The following is a 21181-nucleotide window of genomic DNA, read 5'->3' as shown; positions in this document are numbered from 1 at the left end:
GAAATTCAAATTTAAGTTTGGCGGTGAATATGAGTGGATGCGCATGCGCACATATGAAATGTCTTTTTTCTTTTTTGGTGTACGGTATGTACGTTTTGACGAATGTCAGTTGAATAGCCGATCTAAAAAAAGTTAAACATTTTCAAAATTATTAAGGGTATCTAATAGAAATAATAATTTGTTACATCGTACTAATAAAAACGTGATCGAGTAACAGTGGCTATTGGTTTTGGATATGGCTGCAGAATACCTCAAAGTTGGAATAAGTATTAATATAAAAAGGACTGATGGTGAGTGTTTTTTTTTGGTTTGTATATTTTTTAAATTAAATATTCATATCTACCCCTGCTTTAAACTGTTTTATTCCTTATAAGTGAATAATGGCCAGTTTTCTTAACAGGTTATGTCCTGATGTCAAAATGCAATAACCTTTATGATGAAAATTTTGTCAAGATTTTTGATTAATTTGTACACTTATGTGTATTGTTTGCCTTTACTTAACGGTTCTAGATAGCAATTTATCTAGATTTCAAAATGTTAAAAACTCCATGTAGTCGCACATTCATTACAGTACATTCTTCTATTCTTATTATAAATACCGACAACTTAGGACAAAAGATTCTTATTATTAGATCGTACAATCTTATTTCTATTTGGATTTTGTACATATATCATTCCAATATTTTTAAAACTTGTATAATAATTGTTTCTAATTCTGTTACACATGCTAATAATGCAAAATAATATCTTAAGCTTTAATTACTTAGACTTGTATAAAGTTATGGTTTTCCAGCAATGATATTGAATTTGAAAAATGACCATGTGTTTTTTAAACTAATGTGGGTTTTGATACATTGTGAATCACTCTCTCAAGGTATTCTTGTTTATGCTTCTGCTAGGAAATTTCAAAAAATTAGGCATATAAAATGATTATTGTTATCACTAAACCTTTATTGTCAGTACAAGTTTAAATAAATTTTAAAACAATGTCACTTTCATTGCATCTTAAGTTATTTATCATAAAATTTTCATGTTTTGTCGACTTAATATTTGTAATTTTGTATATGTTGACATTCTAAAATTAGAAGTTACTGTTTTTATTGTTTGTCTAGATATAGGTATATTTTCTAGGAAGATTGTCTCATATTTACGTATTTAGATATACCTTAATTAGTAATTAATTTACTAATGGAAAAATGAATATTAAATATAATTTAATTTTAATTAAAATTTTGTAATAATTAATTTTAAGTTTGTGACTGAAATGACGTAAACATCAAAGCACTGATACCTTATATGGTTTGAACTCTCTGTAATAACAAGGTCATTCTACCTGATTTGAACAATTGCAGGGCCATATATATGTTAATTTTGTTATTTTTTAAATTCACTTCAAAACTGATACATTTTTGTGCATTTATTAATGGGTTAATATTGATTAATAATAACATTAACTTTTTCTCAAAATACTCAAAAGAACTAAAAATATATGATATTTATATTTGTTTTAATGATTTTGATTTGAAATGAACATTTTAAGGACACACAGCTTTAAAATGAAAACAAAACTATTTTTTATATTTTTACAATAATCAAAGGTGAATTTTGTTTAGTATATCAAAAATTTGTTTATATTTCCCCCTCGCCAAAATAAAGTTATATTTTCGCAAGTGTTCTAATTAAAAATTATAGTCCCTGGAAAATAAAATTTCATATATCGAGAATGATTATGGCCAAAAATTATTGTTAATATTCTTACTATATGATGTTAATTATTATATAATGATACATTGTTATATTTTTAAGGCTTGAACAACCCTTAAACTTATATTTCTTCCCACAAATCCATTTGTTTTGTTTATGTTATAATTCCATTCTTTTGACTCTAGTTAAAATAATTTTGGTTTTATGATCTTTATGAGACATCATATACGCAATAATATTATAGGGAACAATGGTCGTTATTATATTTATTCATATTTGATGTTATAATGTGCACCGTATTTTCTCTTATGCGGTAATGACTTATATTCAAATGTATTAACGGTTTATATTCTTTTTATTCTATGGGTTAGAATATAACTTTTAGAATGATGGTACATTTAAATTTCAATAATACTTACTCAAGCATTTTGAACAGATGTATTCGATATAATAGCTTTTGTATTCGGTATCTATATTTTTAATTTATCATGTATTATGGTAGTTGAGCTGCTTTCGCGGACGCCGTATGTTGTGATTTTTTTACATCTTCCTGAATCTATGTACCTTTTATATAATAAAGAGAATTAAATTATTGTTTCTGCTCTTCGTCATATAGTGAAATATTCTACTCCAATTGCATAATGAGAAACACAAGTAAAAAGACCTGAAGATGGCAGATGTAGTTCGGTCGAAACCTCATTGAGGCAGCAGCGTTTTTCTGTTGTATACCAAGTATTATAATAAATATTATTATTGCCTCTCTTGCATAAAACTTTGCAAATTTAAACTACGTTAGTAATCATTTAAGTGATTAATTTTTTTTTCACGTTTTCATGAGCTAATATAATATCTAAAGAAAGCTGTCATAGAAGTGAATTAAAAAATATGTATATTTATTACAGGAAGAATACATACAGCCATTGTTGCTGCCATCAACAATGATCAGCGTTGCGCTACGGTGGAATGGTTTGAACAGGGAGAAACGAAAGGCAAGGAAATAGACATGGCTAGTATAGAATCCCTCAATCCTGATATTATAATACTCAAACCAGGAGAAGAACCTAAATTTAATAAATTGCAAAGGGTAAGTATATCTGAAAAATAGTTTTAGGAACCACATAAATATACTGTGTTCTATCAACACCTCGACAGCGCGTGGATTGTTTTTACTGTATTATTTAAAAGGTTGTTATCGATTTCAGTGCTACACCGATACATACTTTTACCGTTTTTTTGTCTGCATGCTATTTAACGCGAGTAGAGTTGAAATAGTCTCCCATCGTGTGTGTCATTTTACTTTACTTTGAATTTCTCAGATTACTTCGTATGTGTTATTGGCACGCAGTTAAATGCGTAAAGTAAGGCACATTATATTAATTTTCGGTAATAAAAATGTTTGAGCCATAAACGTTAACATTGCCTCGCTCGACAACGTTATTAATTTAAAATATAAATCAAAACCTTATTAACAATTTAAATAGTTTATAATTTTAGACTAGCTCTGTTATATAAGGTTGGGGTAAAATAATTTTGGTTTTTCCGAATAGATGGCTTATGTATATTTCTAGGAATACTTATTCAATAAAGCCATATTATAGCGCGGTTGAAAAGTAATAGTTCAGTAGAACACGGTAGATATAAAGGTATTAATTTACTTAGTCAAAACGTTTTGCACTGTGTAAACGGATATTCTAGATGGTCGTTTTCTTTATATTTTGCTATTTCATAAAAGGGGAAAATGCAGTACAGACTCATCGTAAATTGTGTGGTGTTTATGGTGATGAGTTCTTAAGTGACCGCCTGAGTAAGAATTGGTTTGCTCGTTTTCGTACTGGAAATTTCGCTTATTCCTTGAAAACGTATTTACGTGAAAAAATGAAAAATTTAATGGATCGATTTTCCATTTGTGAATCGGGGTAGAAACGAATCAAGCCATTTTTTAAACGAATTATTACAAGCGATGAAACGTGGATCACATAACAATTATGCATGAAAAAGATCATGGTCAGGAGTTATTTGATGGAATTGGAAAGGAATTGTTCATCTTGAGTTGCTTAAATCTGGCTAAACCATTAATCAGACTCTTTCTGTCTTTGCTGTCAACAACTAATGTGAATAAATTAAAAAATGTCATAATTGATAGGAATTAGGCGTTATCTTCTATCACTACATTAGGTCACACACATTTTCACTAACTCGGCAAAAATTGAGATAGATTAGCTGTGAAATGTTGATGCTCCGTTCGATTACTGTTTGTTTCGGTCTTTGCAAAACTTTCAAAGAAAGCTTGTGAATTCACTTCAAAAATTTCAGAAGTTCTAATACAATGACGAAATTATGATTTTACCAGAAAAGTTTCAAAAGGTCATTAACATTGACTAGTGTTGCAATGTATATGAATGAAACATGAAAAAAAAGATATTATTTTTCCCCAACCTATTGTTAAGACAATAAATACATCTTATATCATGAGAATAAACATTTGAATAATAACATTTGTTGTTAAATGATGTTTTCAGTCAGTAACTTCATTTGCCCGCATACAAACCCTCGTAACATATGTTTCTAACAGGTTATTGCTATCTTGGTTGTTGATTATTTTTAATATACTAGATACTATATAATATACAAAAGATATGAGTTCTAGCTAGCAACTGGTGGGTTTGCTAATACAATTTTTAAATCTATTGATAATCATGATGTTCTAAGTTTCAGTTTATATATATATATATATATATATATATATATATATATATATATATATATATATATACATATATATATATATATATATATATATATATGTATATATATATATGTATATATATATATATAAATGAGTTTTACAATTTGTCGAATGATATTACATAATAAAAAATGTGGTTAAAATATTAATAGATTATTAAAATAAAAATAGATTATGGCGTTTTTATTGCTTTTAGTGTATGCGGTAAAAACACCTTTTCAGTTTAGTTTTTGATGAACTATATTAATTTCAACATTTGTTTTGTTGTTGAAATTTGATGATGTATTAATAAAATAATTCACGATTATTCATGCAAACTTTTTTTATTTCTATTGATGTATATAATTTATTTACGTTCATGGTGTTTAAATGTTTTTTTTTTGTTATTAAATTGACATATTAGAGTTTAATGTAAAGACAATTTTTCTAAGGTTTATCTAGACGATATCGTCTCTTTTGTACATTCTAGTCTTTTTTACCAAGATGGGTATCTGAATCTGTTGTTTGGTCTCAGGTGGTCTCCTAATTATGGTCTTCGGTATAAAGCTTACCGATTGGCCAGTGACCAAGCTACAAACTATTTAAAAGGCGTCCTTAGCTACTGCGACTACCAAATCAACTAAGATATCGTTTCATCAGATTCGTCAGAACAAACCATAGGGTGGCCAACACTTGGTTTAGCAGTTTTTACGAACGTTTTTAAATTGAGATAATTAAATTTAATATAATGAATAATCTGTATCCTCACTGGCAGTATTTTTGTCATATTAAAAAATAATAAATTAAATTGGATAGAATTTTTTTAACAATTTTCAAATGTGTGATTTTTTCTCACGCTCTTCTCTATGTTAGTTCGTAATATGATTGTCTTTGTCGCTATACTAACGAAACGAAAAGAGTTTAGATTGAAATTAACTCAGGGTTATACGAAGGTGTGCTGAGTGAATTTGATCGATAGTCGTTGGCCACAATTTGAAACCTACGTTAATGTTAATTCTTCTATATTGTTAATTTAAATCAGAAGAATCACTGAGTATATACAATTGTGAATATATATATATTAGTTAAATTATCTTAATTTTTAACTTTTCAGTTTAATTCATGAGATAGGACGAATTGTCAACACAATTGTTTGTGTAACACAAAGCTAAAATCTTTTAAAATGTAATTGTAGACGTGTGAAAAAATAATTCATGTTTTTAAATGTAGCTAAATCATCACTCACAGTATTGCCAGACCAATTGCCTTTATTTAAACATATATTAATTAGATATCCAATGTAAATATAATTGTAAAAAAACTATAAATTTAATATTAAAACACCGCAGTAGTTTTTGTCATTCTCAATAAATGAATAAAATTTGCAATAATCGTTTATTTAATAGTTCTCTTCTTTATCAACAGCAATACATTTACTGGAAATTACATAACACATGTAATAATTTTTAACCGTCTCAGCAAGATTGTGAAATTCATGTCCGACATAAATACGTTAGTAATTATAAAACAGATTTGTACAAAATTTCAGATTATTTATTCATATCTAGTTATTTTGTATGTTATAACATTGTGGGTATTGAACTTATTTGTTGATATAGTGCTAATGTCTTAGTCACCAGGCTAACCAGAACAATTTCTATAGGAATTATTTTAAGGTTAATAACCGAAGAATCGATAATTTGTTGAATGTTTTTGTAAACGTTAAGTAATTGAATCACTACTAACATCAACAATTTTGTCATTCTTGTCAGAAATTTTAATATTATAATTTATATACATTTAATTTATCTTTAATTCTTTGACTTCTATATATCCAGAAGTATATAAGAAGTATATATAACTGTGAATTAATATTGAGGAATTTATTTTAATTGAAGGTTTTATTGCTATTATTATTTTTATACAGATTTTATCGAGCATTGTCATATTTCGGATTTCTGCTTCTAGAATCTTTTTCATAAATTGTTTGGTTTTGTTTTGTTTGAATCTCCAATTTGAGAACTTTTTTGAATAATTAGAGGCATTGCTGACTATGTAAGTTGACAACGAAGGACAACTGCATCGAAATCAACTGTTTGAACGTTTTTATAGAATTTTGTTGTGAAGGATTTATGTGATGGTAAATGGTGTTTTGATGACTTGTAAGTAAAGTTTAGTGACATAATTTAGGCCATCTAATTAATAGCCCTCTACAATAATTCACAGTCCTAAAATATTGGGTCTAAGAAATATTATTGTTTTTATTTCACGCGTTCATTATAATATTATTGTTTTTTATCAATTTTATATTTATTGTCATTAACACCTTATAAGCAAAACGAAAACGGACATTGGGTAGGAGAATACTCAATAACACAAAATAGAAAAAATTGTTGGGATAATATGAAAAATATGAAAAGTAACAGAAAAATATGTTAGGATAGACTCATCAGGTCCCAAGGGCTTTTAACGTCAAAACATTTTTAATGTATTTACCGAAGTCGGGATCCATTATCACCCCGAATTCTTTTTTATGTCTTCTATCGACTAAACATGAGTGTCTTGTAATGATATGTCAGATTGATATGTTCCAACAGCGAATTGTAATAGTAATGTAATAATAGCCTTGTAAGGTGATAAGGTTTCATGATGCAAAATTCAACATTCTTTTGTTCAGAGGATATCTAGGATGAATAGGTTCAATGCATCGATGTACTTGCATGAACTTGATATGGTCAGATTATTATTTATTCATAGACTAAAATGGATTTAATAAGTTGTTATAAATATATAAATGTACTCTTAAAAAAACCGCAGTGGTTTTTCTTAGACTTAATAATTTAAAATTAGAATTAAACCGAGTTAAATATCATAACATCTGTAAGACTCTTATTTTTTATATACTTAATATTTTTAGAAAAATAATGTTGTACTAATACAAAGTCTCATTACATATGGTTTATTACAGTTTATGTATGAAAACTCAATTCCAGATAGGAAATTTAATTGATATGAGGCAAAAGCCGGCCAACAAAATCTTTTGATAAGGGCAAAGGCTTTTCCATGGTGCCTGGTACAAAATTAAATTGTATGGCTATTGAAAAGTGTTTTAGATCGATTTTGGTTTTGTATTATACAACATACCCCGTCACATATGACTAGTACAACACCAACCTGTATCGGAAAATATACGTTGAAACTAATTGTTTATTTCCTGTTTCATCTGGACGTAAAGGACTCGTCGGAATCGTCGGAAGAAGAAATAAGCGCCGCTATGGCCCAATCAGGTCATTACAGCGACGAAGACCTTAATAGTAATCAGTTTTCTTCGGAAACTACATCAATTTCGGTATAATTTTATGATTATTCGCACAAAATATGTTTTAATTTGGCAGCTTATTTTTCTATGATTATGTTCTGCATTATTTTCGTAATTAGATCTCGTCATGGTTTAAGATTATGTATTACATATATTTTATGGCTTTCATTTTATTTGCTTTAATTATTTCTTCTATACGGATTGCCAAAAATGTATCAACGATTTTGTGTTTGTGAGTGTTTTTTAGAAACAATGGATTTTTATGTTGACGTTGACGTCTTATATCGTTTTAAATCGTGTAATATGGATGTATAATGTGTTGTTAACCTATTAATTAAATATATAATATATTGGTTTTGGTCATTCTCTTTTGAATACATTTTTATTTGTAATAACATAATGACAATATTTAATGTAAACGGCATTAAGACATTGAAGAAGCTTTCGCTGTTTTCCAACAGATAGTGCAACCAGGACTGTTCTAATGTAGTTTAATATGGTAGTTTAAAATTCAAAGTCTATCATTTTCCCCAAGTGTTTACAAGGTTTTTATAGTGTTACATATATCAAGTTTCATACCAAGCAAGATTATTTGTGGGTAATTTTACTGCACTTACAACATTGTTGTTGAGACCACATCGGTAACAATATTCAGGAGTTGGTTTAGATTTTATCACTTGCAATTGATAATTTGACTCTAGCATTGAAAGAAACATGACAAGGCATATCTTTTTGGAAACTATTTTATTCACTAAGTATTACATGTTTTGATTATAACCTTTTTCGATTCATTACTCATGAACTTGCTGACTACTTTTATTCATGTAGGAATATTCAAAAATGTGCTACTCTTGGAATGTATCAAAAGATGTTTTTTAATAGCGTGGAATTTGTCCGAAAGATGATTAACCTTTCAAAACAAAAATAAAAAACAAACAAAAGTTTGCTACAATATCAGTATTTGCATTCATAATGTTCAATCGTTATTCTAAATAACACCTTATACATTGTTGGAATTGGAATTATGTTAGTAGTTTAATCAGATCATGGTAACTCAATTCAATTTTTATTATATTTATTATTTGCAGTTCAAGTAACAGTTAATATTTAAACCATTTTAACAATTAGGTCAGTACCATCAGGATACAAATCCTGAGCGTTTTTTTATTTACGTATTTCCTCTATTCAATGCACGTTTCGATTATCACGTCATCATCTCCATTCTATGAGTAAGACTAAGAGTTTAAAACTTATTTTTATTCGATAGTATTATTTAAAAATGTATTGATATAGCTTAGGCAACTGTTGGAATTCAATTTTAATTACTTGTTTAATATTGTTATGTATATGTATATTATTTAATGCTTACTAATGTTACTGAATGTTGTAATTTTGGAAAATCATTTCCATCATCCATTTGAGAAATATATAATGATGTATTTATCCCGCACTACTTGATGCAAGTACAACAGAATGTTAGTAATAAGTTCATTTTATGAATTAATATTATACTAACCCTATCAAATGTAAGGTGTAATAAAAAAACATCCATGGAGAAACAATTATCTATGATATTATTTAACATAATATTACAGAAATCGCTTAGGAAGATTAGTATGGAGTTATATGTTTCTACAACTTTGATTCAATAAAAAAGTATTGCTTACAAATATATATATATATATATATATATATATATATATATATATATATATATTATCTAATTTCTTCAAATAAGTATTTTAGGGTATTTTAATTATAAGAAAATCATTGAATTTTAATTATTTCAGTTGTAATTTACAATGTTTTGGCTGCACTTAAAATTATATGTGTATAGACTAGGTGTACCGGAAAGTCATTATCGGTTTTTATAACAGATGTCGCTAGGCTTAAGTATGCAATGTTATGATTTGACACATATGCCAGTTTATTCTACTGAGATCAAACTTCGAAGCTATACATGTTATATTTTGCGAAAGTAATAACATCATAGATTTATACCTCTTAAAACCCTACCTATACCGTCGAAAATGTCAAGTTTCGTGCCTGAAAACGTGCATTTTCAGCACGCATTACTTTTCTTATTTAATCAAAAAAATCCTCTGAAAATCATCGTTTGCTGCCTTAAAAACATGTGAAGCGTGATTTCGAAAATTCAAAAGTAGTGATTTCGATGTGCAAGACAAAAAAAGTTCAGATAGACCGAAAAAGTTGAAAAAAGATGCGAAACTGCAAGAGTTATTGGGTGAAGGCCCAACCCTAACTAAAAAACAATTGGAAGAAGCTTTAAATGTGGTCCAAGAAACGATTAACGAGCAATGGGGAAAATCTAAAAGATGGGAAGATGGGTGCCGCATCAATTGAATGACAGGCAAATGGAAAATCTAAAATCGTCTGTGAAATGCTGCTTCAAGTGTATGATCGGAAGTCATTTTGCATCGAATAGTGACGGGTGAGGAAAAGTGGATTTATTTTGAAAACTCTAAGCGCAAAAAGTCATGGTTATCACCTGGAGAAGCCGGCCGATCGACCCCAAGGCCAAATCTTTTTGTTCGCAAGACAATGATCTGTGTTCACTGAGACCAGAGTGGCGTGGTGTGTTACGAACTGTTGAAATCTGGTGAAATAGTTAATAGTGACCGCTACCGACAACAAATGATCAATTTGAGCCATGTGTTGATTGAAAAACATCCAGAATGGGCCCGAAGAAGCACGATAACGCGCCATCTCATGAAGCAAATCCGGCCAAGGAAGCAAAACGCGAGCAGAAAGGATGGAACATATTACCACACTCGCCGTACTCTCCAGACCTTGTCCCGTCCGACTATCAACTTTTAACATAAATGCAATGCATCAACACATACTTGCCGAGTGCTGTTTCGTCAATTTCGAAAATGTTAGAAAATGGCTCGATGAATGGTTTTGCTTAAAGTGGTCCTTTATAGTTTTTTTGGAATGACATCCGTAAATTATCTGAAAGATTGGAAATACTTATACATAATAAATAAAAATGTATTATTTTCTTGAAAATTATGTAGTTTTTTTTTCAATAAAACCGGTAATGACTTTCCGGTACCACGGAAAAATAAAATGCTCTTTAAAATCATGAGATCAATAAAAGTGACCATAATAAGAAATGTGGATGAGAAGTTTAAGAAAAGATGCTATTGGTCATGTCAATGAATACTACGCAACGGTCGCAATACGAAACCTGTTTTCCAATCATTTTTAAAAATATCAATAACGGGATATGAAAAATAAATAAATTAAAATGTTGTTCCAAACAAATGATTGTCAAAACAAGGTGAACGATACAAAGGCAAAATTATTTGATATTGATAAAAATATGCTAATATTTGATTCATTTGAAAGAAAATCTTGTATTGTAAAGTATTACTATTTAATTGACAGTAAAAAACAGTCAATTAGATATGAACTCAGAATCCAGCCTAATGGACAACTTGGGTCGATATTTCTGCATTATCCGAATCCGAGTAACACAGAGTCTGGGTTTTTGTCAGTGCTATTCGTTTTCAAGTCTCGATACACATCAGTGATCCCGATGTCTCATAATTCGTTCAGTTTGAGTTATTCACAATAAAAACCCGATCTTTACCTTTAAAAACTTTACCGAATGTAGAACGTTAAAATTATTACTAATATCTAAACCATCTCTCACTTATGTTTCCTACAGAAAGTCTTAACGAGAAGCCTGTACATCTCAGCTTAATTTATGCGTGTGGCAAAATTCCTTACGAGTAACACCTTTAAGAAGATTCGTTGCGTTATTATCCTAATACGTACCATACGAGTTCAAGTAAAGCCGTTTGTAAAAAGCAAGAACTTATGCTTGCAAGACAACGTTTGTCTTGTATGCAAGATCCCATTGTATTTATGTAGTTACATACAGTTGTAATTAAGACAAATTGATTAATTATCGAATAATTCTTGAATAAAATATATTGATACTTAAAAAACTGCAGCGGTTTCAGATATAAAAGTATCCTTGCGATGTGTCGGTATCTATCACGAAACCTATTAAACAAATGCGTAACATCGTCGTGGACATATTTCATTCCCAGTTTTTTTATCTCCACGGTACTTAAATCTTCCAGGAGACGGTCCAGCCGACGCTTCCTAGGTGTGCCGTTCCACCAGTTTGGAATCCAGTAAGTAATGTTTTTAAACTACCCTGCTTTCGCCTCTTCTTTCTGAAGTGTCCCGACTGTGTTAGTCTTTCGTATATCTAACTATATATGCACATACTATTATTCGTTCAGTATATACTTTTATTATAAATAGGTCCAATTCTTGTCGTAGTAAATATTTGCTATGGATTTTTACAATTCTATGAAAACTTTTCTTGTTTTGCTTCAGTGTAGGCTAAGGCTTTGTAATCTTGAAACATAGAAGTATCTTTGTAAGGATGGATGTAGTGTTTTGTTGAATTTGTGGATATTGGCATAAACTTACCGATAGGTCAAGTATCCAGACAAACCCATGTTCTACCATGTCGACACTATATATGATGTATTGTTTTTTTGCGAGTCACGGGCATATATGTCATATGTTTCCAACAATATCTTCATTATTGCTAAAATATGTGGTATTAGTATATCTAATATTCTATCTTAATGTAAATACAATACTTTCTTTTAATTCTTTGTATATATAAATGCTTTAATGGTAATAAATGCATATCATATTACACGATTTTATTTATTAGTTTTTTTTATTAGAGTTGCTTTATTTTCAAATTAGATTTATTTTAATCTATTTTGAAGTTCGTAGAGATTTGTAATTATTTTGTTCTTATAGAATCCAACACATAGACAAATAGGAGGAAAAACAAATAATGGTATGTTAACAACAACGATATTTCTTATATTTTATAGTTTCTTTTAAATGTTTTTAGGAGTTTTAGGATCAGCACAACGCAGCCGTCTTACTACCAATAACGGCCATACCTTACCATCAGCTGATAGTACTCTTGTCCCTAAAGAGACCAATATACCAGGCAACAGAGCATCTAACATTCAGGTAATGGGTCACCTATTTTTTGGTTACGGTCAATTATGATGATATCTAGGATTGGTTTTGTAGTATTCACGAACCTTCAATAAATAATTCATCTTCGAAAACCTTTTCTCGTCCATCACTATGTCGGATATTTGTGTTCAAAAAATTGGTCTTCAAAAAGAGTTGGTTCTTTAACTAATAGTGTCTTCACCATATGCATCTTGGAGCATCCGATGAGTTTCGGTCGCAGATATCTTCATACTGAAACAGAGAGTTGTATACAGATTTTAGGCACAGGTCTTTTAACGTTTATATTAAGTTATGTTGATAGATATCAATGTTGAAGATGGTGGAAGGGTGTTTTTTTAACTAAAAATTGTCTGAATTTATATTAAAAGCTATTTTTTATATTAAAAATTGTTTATAGTTAGATAATTTTAAGACTATATTAACATTGCTGCAGAATGCATCACAAATTGAAAAAGTTGTAATCTACAAATATTTTAAATATACATTATAAACTGACTGTCATGATTAAAATGTATTGTAAAATTACTGTAAAGCTCGTAACCAGAAACACTTCTGATACAGAAACGTATTCACTATACATAATATTCGTTTTTATTTTAATTTATTTAACTGTTCATTAATTGTAAGCTGATTATTCCTACGCTAACACTGTTATTGATTCAATAATTACATTGCATAAAATTAATTATTTAAATCAATAATGTTAGACTGCATAACATATAAATACTGTTTTAAAATAATTATGCATATTTTTTAGGATTAGTTACGGGCAAGTGTAAAATCTAACACGGAATAATAATTTCACTCTTAATAACAATAATAACACCCTTGTAACTAGGCTAGGTAATATTAAATGACGAAGATGATAGTCAATAAACTTCAGGAAATATCAAAAATTATTTCGAATCATGGTTCGAACCTTGGCTAAATATGAATATAGGCATTGAATCATGGTTGAAAGATTGGCGTTAATCTACATAGTTTATAAATCTGTATATTGAATTATATATTTCACCAAATGTATTTAAAATAATTTTATATATTTCTTATAGAACGTTAGGAGAAGCAATGTAGTTAAAGAAGTAGAAAAATTAAAGAAAAATAGAGAAGAAAGGCGACAAAGGCAAGCAGAAGAAAAAGAAGCGAAAGAGGCTTTCCTAAAAATGGATCCAGGGAATCCCCACTGGGAACTGTTAAATATGATCTTGTAAAATTATATATCCATTATTATAATTACTTTAAAATAATGGCAGTTTTTGTTTTTAGGGATTATCGTAAAGGTTTAGAAATCAAACCGCTCTCTGAAAATGATCCGATTGAAGACCATTTAATCACAGTTTGCGTAAGAAAAAGGCCCTTAAACAAAAAAGAAGTTGCCAGGAAGGAAGTTGATGTGATCACAATACCGAGCAAGAATCAGCTCATCGTCCACGAACCTAAAAACAAAGTCGATTTGACAAAATATTTGGAAAATCAATTATTTAGATTTGATTATGCTTTTGATGAAACATGCTCAAACGAATTAGTATATAGGTAGGTTATAGTTATAGGAAGACTAAATATTAAAGTAGTGTTCACTTGTCCACATCAAAACTACCTGAAAATGTTACTGATTGATTAGTATTAACTTAATTTACTGATAGATCATTTAATTTGAAGCTATTTATTAATTTTTAAAATAGACTTATCAATTTGTTATAGGTATACAGCACAGCCCTTAATCAAAACAATATTTGATGGTGGATTTGCGACCTGTTTTGCATATGGTCAAACGGGTTCAGGCAAAACACATACCATGGGTGGAGATTTTAAAGGAAAAGACCAAGACTGTGGTAAAGGAATATACGCTATGGCATCAGCTGACGTGTTTCGATTGGCAAATTCTCCGAAGTATAGACACCTAAATTTAGTCGTGTCATCGAGTTTTTTTGAAATTTATTCTGGAAAAGTATTTGATTTATTAAATAACAAAGCAAAATTAAGAATATTAGAGGATGGTAAACAACAAGTACAGGTAGTAGGACTGACAGAAAAGGTAGTGTCTTCAACTGAGGAAGTGCTCAAACTAATCCAAAAAGGAAATCAAGCCCGCACTTCTGGACAGACCTTTGCCAATGCCAACTCATCGAGATCTCATGCAGTATTTCAGATATATTTAAGATCTAATAATAATATGTCTAAGATTTATGGAAAATTCAGCCTTATAGATTTAGCTGGAAATGAAAGGGGTGCAGATACATCATCAGCTAATAGGCAAACAAGTAAGTTCAAGTTAAAATATTTAAGACCCCCTATAAAATTTTCAAGATCCCAATTTGCATTATTTTTGAAAAAGAATATTTGTAATATTAAGGAAACGCAAAAGCAGTATAAAAAATATGATATGATTAAAACAAATTTAGGAATAAAAATCAGTAATATTTTCAATTATAGCGTAAATACCCCAACCATAGTTGATCCTATCAAAATCACTGAAATGTGACATAGTTGTTCAAGCATGAGCGCATAATAAAATGTAACTGTATGGTAAAACAACTAAATGTTACTTTTACAAGCACCTAATAACCCATTTTTTAAATCATTAACGGATTTAGCTTATTCAGTTCTCTTAAAATCATTTTTATAAGGTCCGTTAATGTATTTTGTTTGTTATATCATAATTGCGGTCAAATATAATAACCGATATAATTCAGATTATTGTTGTATTCATAGATCATTGGACTTTGAAATACATTATTTTCTTATTTTTCCTGTGTTAAGTTTTTATTTGTAACGAAATAAGGCTTCAACAATTTTTATCATTTCGGTTTTTTCCATTTTATTTTCATCAAATTGAGATGTATATCGCCCCATAAACAAAAAATACGGTGAAACAAAACGGTGATTTAAACACGCGATTCAAAGCAGTAGATGTTTTGTTTGTAGTGGCAGAAATTATCCACCTTTAGTAACAACTGACTTATAACATTGTTTCTTTTCCATTGCGAATTTAGGTTGAAGATTGATTTTTCACTTCTACTTATTATTTTATTATTTCGAAAAAAGATATTCTTAAATACATTTAGAATCTTCGCCTGATTTCAAAATAAATAATAGGAATTTATATGAAGTATATCAAACTCAAATACTAAAAGAACAATGCATTAGTTCCTTATCTCCATACACAATAGAGTTCTTATCTCCTAATTGCCTTGAAGGCAGTTCCATTTCTCTTTACTAACAGTGATAAATGAAATATTTCATTAAAATACTAAATCACAAATTGTTTTCTTATGAGTAATGAATGATTGGCTTAAACACCCCGTGAAGGTGTATTACCGCTTGTAAAAAAACTTCAGGTTAATCATCAGTAGGAAGACTTAATGCGAAAGACTATGATTCGGAAATCACCTTAAGCAGTCATTAAAAACTAAAAAAATGAGAAGTTGACGTGACTAATATCCATACATATAGATGCAACATTGAAGAGGTTGGCATGATTAAAATCCATGAGCATACATATGTTATTAAAATTCGATCAATACATAAAATTATTGTAACCTTTGTAACTGTCAACATATTTTATGTGTTTGTTTGAATTTTGTCACTTTTTATCAGTCTGTTTATATGCCGGCTTGGTGACGCAGTAGTAAAGGCGGCAGGACGGTCCACCTACTGTTGCAATAGTCGCGGGTTGGAATCCTGCTGGGGCATGGTCGTAAATTTATATTTGTGATTGTCCTAGGCAAGAGTGCAAAATCCGACAAGGAAAATGATCCCACTCACGCCAGTAACCAGGCTGGGTAAGACCGGATGTCTTCTGGGATGATTTCTAAGTTGATCACTCGCCAGTCGGTAGGCTTAATGCCGAGGATCGTGGCTCGGAGCCTACGTTAAACTGAAGATCCAGTCCAGATAAACCCTTAATTGGTAAAAGGAGATTTATGTACATAAAAAAAAGTCTGTTGATAATTTGATAATTTATTATGGCTGCTATACATTATAAAATGATGTTTTTACCCCGATATATATAGTATTTGGTTTTTCTCAATTATATGTACTTTGTCGTTATCTTACATCAAAAAATTAAATCATCATTTCTTCGGGTTTAATGTATTTTTGATGAAATTATTACAGTTTATATTTAACAAGTTAAGTCACAAGCGAAATAAACGGAACATATACAAAACAGTAATTAATTGGTATTGCAAATAAAAGATAAAAATGATCACTGAAAGAAAACTATCTAGGTTTCGATCTATTCGATTGCTATATACGTTTTATACAATTTATATACGTGTTCCTAAATTAAACTTTTATGCAATATTTTTATATTTTTTCGGAGAAATGCCAAAGATGTATGCGCCAATAATAAGCAAATCCCGATAAGTGGGCTGTCGTAACTCTGTTAAAGACAGAAAATTGGGTGCCAAATATTTCAAAACTTGCAACTATCTGATATACTAAGAATTGTTTCAGCGAAATTTTCAATAATGATACAATCGCAAAAAATTTTCTCAAAATTCATAAGTATAATAATGATGAAAGATAGTTGTTATATTGTATTATTACATTATGTTGTTTCTTAAGAATTCTTAATATAATGGGAATTATTTCATAATAATTTAAATTTATGACTCTATAATAAGCTGTATTTTGATTAACAGCTTCTAATTGAAATAGTTAACTTATTATTTATTTATAACAATATAATCCTATATTCCAGGAATGGAAGGCGCTGAAATCAATAAATCTTTGCTGGCTTTAAAAGAATGCATCAGAGCCTTGGGACGCCGCGGAGCCCATTTGCCATTTAGAGTGAGCAAATTAACTCAGGTCTTAAGGGATTCATTTGTTGGTTCCAACTCAAGAACTTGCATGATAGCTATGATTTCACCTGGTGTGAGTTCCTGTGAGCACAGCTTAAATACATTGCGTTACGCTGATAGAGTGAAAGAATTAGGTGGCGGCGATTTACAAACAAACACCGGTTCTGAACCAGAACAGGATGATGATGGAGATCTTCTACAGTTACGATCATTTAATGTGACTATTATTCAACTTGGCTTACTTGACTCTAGTTATTTTGATTCTAATACTGTTTCAGGAAACTGATATGACTCCAGAATTGTTGAATTTCCACCAGGTTCTTTCCGAATTACAAAGGGCTGAGGATAATATGTTAGATTACCATAAACAAACCAGTGAAGCGATGTTAGTAGCGTATCAAAAAATGGTGGAGTTATATAGAACCACTGAGGATGTTGAATATGATCCAGAAGGTAATTTTCGTAATTGTACTAGTAGTGTAGTTTTTTATTTAACAGATTCAAATTTGTATTATATATAGCTCAATAATAATAATACAATATATAGCCTGCTCTCTTTTACTCTAAATAAATAAACTGTATAAATTTCACAAGATATTTTCATATTTATTGAGTTTTTTTTTCAGCATATTGTCGAAAATGGGACGAAACCTTAAGTAATATATTGGAAACTCTGTCAAGAGCTAAAGAGTATGTAGAAGATTATAAAATTAAACTGGCAGCTGAAGAACAACTCAGTCGCAAAACATCCAAAAGGAAGTAAAACTACGTATAAAAAAAACGAATAAACCAACCCAAATTGCTTTAACTAAAAAGCTCTGTTAATTTTTTTTCTCATGAGTTTTGTATATTAATTTTTTATCATTACTCCTTGTTATTTATTATCTTTTTATATTTGAAATTACTAATTTATTTTTACTTGGCCAAAATCAAAGACGGCCCTAACTTTTTAAGCTTTTAAGTCACTAATAATATAATCACATTCCTGTGAATTAAAATAAATTTTTCCCCAGGGAAAACCCGCATTGACATCTGATAAGCCCTCTATCAACTTATTGATTTGTGTCTTTTCCTGTTTTAAGTATAGTTTATCTAAGGCCACTTCTTATTTCTCCTCTGCGTTTATCTCGCTCGCTAACCGAGTCCTCTATCGATTGTAAGCGTGATTTTGCTCTATAAGGCCAATATTTCCATATATTTTGCATTTATACTATATAATTTTATAATGATCATAATTTATCAAGGTTAAGATTTTGATCTGAAGTTTTGAGTAAAATTCATTTGCATCAAATGGCACAGATACGAATTTTAACCGTGTAAGGATTGTTACAAATAGTGACTTGGTTTTTAAATTTTAAGTATCAAGAGATTCATTTTCTTTACACATTTTGACTGATTTTCAAAAGACATTTTATATAAGCACAAAACTTAATCTATATTGTTGTAGGAGTGAAGCTTTATAAGTATTTTCCGATGCATTTTATATGTTATTTATTCCTGTAGAAAATTAAGGCCAATGTATATGGTGACTATAAATATTTTTAAGTGCAACAGTTAGATCAATAAAATTTTAACTCTATAATCTCATTGGATTTCTTTAAGAATCCATACATCATGTTGAATTCATGGCCTATTAAATTATCATTAAAGCTTTAAAAAATATTTCGAGCCATGAGACTGATCTCTTAAGGTCATTATTCACATGTGTATAATGTAAATTGAACATAGTCAGCATACCAGACAAAGAATGAGAGAAGTATTCTAATAGTTGCATTAAAAAATCACTATAGATAAAAACATAATTGTTTTGGGCTTGTGAAAGTTTAGGCTGTGTTAATAGAAAGAAAGAAAAATTCTAGGAATGAAAATGCGGGTTAGTTATTTAGTTAGAGACAGAACAACACTCTCAAGATCTGATTTAGATTTTGTTAATTAGTATGTCCTACATCCAATTAATCTTCTGAAAGGCCTTGAATATATTGAGTACATTTTATTTTGATCCCTTTGATTTTTCTGTATATTCTTTTTTTAATGTTTGTATAATGAATTTGAAAACTTGTCTTTATATTATTATTATTATTAATGTTGTATTTCTAAGAATTTTAAAATATTGAAGTTTGTAGTCAGGATGAATTTATATTTACATTAAATGCGAAAACAATTATATTTTAAAAAGGCTTACTTAAAGTTTTCATTATAATTATTGCAATAAAATATGAATTAATCCTATGTTTGCATTTTTATTGATTTATAAGATTGATAGTTGGTCTTTACTTTAATAAACAGTAAATACACTATATATTATTCACCTTTATCAAACATTGACTGTATTCCCAAATTGCGCTATGTTGTTGCACATCCGGACTACCTGACGCGGCAACCAATATATATTATGATGTGCCTACTTATATACGCATGTTAGTACTCGGTTAATACTCTCGGATGAACACTAACCATTTTCAGTAATCTATCATGTCTATCTACATATCTTACTTGCTATGAGAAAGCAATTAGTAGACACCTGGGGTTCCACCCAAGGCATGTATGTATCACATAAACACGTTTAACAACTGAGACGTAATTATAGATATTCGTGCAAAAATTAATTTAGGGTCTGTTGTGCATACATCAGTATATTATTGAACAAATATGCACTGTTAATCAGGTATATATAACATTAAAATAGATAAGTTATAAACGAAACGGTCGAGATGTATTTAATAAAAAATGTAAAAAGTGAATTGGGTTGTTAAAAATACATTAGGTTATAATATTGCCCATTAACGCTATTGTTCCATTAGTTTACATTAACATACATATATAGGAACCCTTTTGTAAAAAAATAACTAACAAAATAAAACATACCGAAATCAAAATCCTAACAAGAAAGCTTTGTTTATATTCTAAATTTGTTACATTCTACATCTTTATTTTAAAATTATGAATGTGATATATTAGGAAATAATATATTATTACAATTAACACTTTCAAGAAAATTAAACGCAATATATTTTTAAAATACTGGTACTTTTAATTTAAGAATGCCTTTTACGCGCATGGTGTTCAGCACGTACATATAAACATATAAAATGATACGATGCAAAAGGTTAATGACTGAATACAGTTTCTTTCAATTCAAAGAGCAAATCCTTTTCTCACATTTAAATGATGTGTGTTAATTAGTATTGTATTAAATAATGTTTATTATCGATTTTGTAGTAATATTAATGTCGCTTATTCAAAATAATTTGAAATGAGCATTTTAAAAAGATGGTTTATTCCCAGAAATATTTTGCAATGTAATAATTTTAGCATATTAAGAAATACCTCTTTCACATGACGCTATGCACGTTTACACATATATTTATGGTTTAAATTTTCAGAAAATTATTAAGAAGTAAAAATTATGTTAGTAATTGAATATTTTAGGAATATGTGTTTAAAAAATATTTATTTAATCATCTTTAAAATACTGTAATGCACTTAGAATTAAAATTTAAGAAAACTTTTGTTAGGATTGAATATGTATTAGCTGGTATAGTGATTACTGGATAGAGCGGTAGGGCCATTTCGCTT

The 21181-nt window shown here is 29.3% G+C and overlaps 1 protein-coding gene across 4 annotated transcripts; it reads left to right on the top strand.

Moving 5' to 3' along the window:
- The first annotated feature begins 42 nt into the window (after positions 1-42).
- On the top strand, positions 43-19834 carry LOC143197073 (kinesin-like protein Klp10A). 4 transcript variants are annotated; one of them, XM_076405198.1, is made up of 11 exons: positions 50-290; positions 2607-2788; positions 11864-11917; positions 12567-12606; positions 12664-12788; positions 13850-14004; positions 14064-14330; positions 14499-15058; positions 17503-17822; positions 17884-18058; positions 18232-19834. In XM_076405198.1, the coding sequence occupies exons 1-11, from the start codon at positions 236-238 to the stop codon at positions 18366-18368; spliced, it is 2070 nt and encodes a 689-aa protein (XP_076261313.1). In that variant the 5' UTR covers positions 50-235; the 3' UTR covers positions 18369-19834. The 4 variants fall into 4 exon arrangements, with proteins under 4 accessions (XP_076261314.1, XP_076261313.1, XP_076261312.1 ...); XM_076405197.1 differs by lacking the exon at positions 11864-11917 and adding an exon at positions 7665-7778; XM_076405199.1 differs by lacking the exon at positions 11864-11917 and having other exon boundaries at positions 43-290.
- The last annotated feature ends 1347 nt before the right edge of the window (positions 19835-21181 follow it).

The sequence above is a fragment of the Rhynchophorus ferrugineus genome, unplaced genomic scaffold, assembly GCF_030347505.1.
Source record: "Rhynchophorus ferrugineus isolate W39M unplaced genomic scaffold, kcgeb_rfMv2 rfM5, whole genome shotgun sequence".
Taxonomy (NCBI): domain Eukaryota; kingdom Metazoa; phylum Arthropoda; class Insecta; order Coleoptera; family Curculionidae; genus Rhynchophorus; species Rhynchophorus ferrugineus.
This window is presented reverse-complemented; position numbering and strand designations above follow the sequence as displayed.

What these genes read in the sequence shown, in the direction of transcription:
- LOC143197073 (XM_076405197.1), top strand. Translation starts at nt 236, where the DNA reads ATGGCTGCAGAATACCTCAAAGTTGGAATAAGTATTAATATAAAAAGG. An exon ending in AGGAGGAAAAACAAATAATG is followed by an intron (nt 12,607 to 12,663) that starts GTATGTTAACAA and finishes AAATGTTTTTAG; the next exon opens with GAGTTTTAGGATCAGCACAA. An exon ending in ACAGAGCATCTAACATTCAG is followed by an intron (nt 12,789 to 13,849) that starts GTAATGGGTCAC and finishes TATTTCTTATAG; the next exon opens with AACGTTAGGAGAAGCAATGT.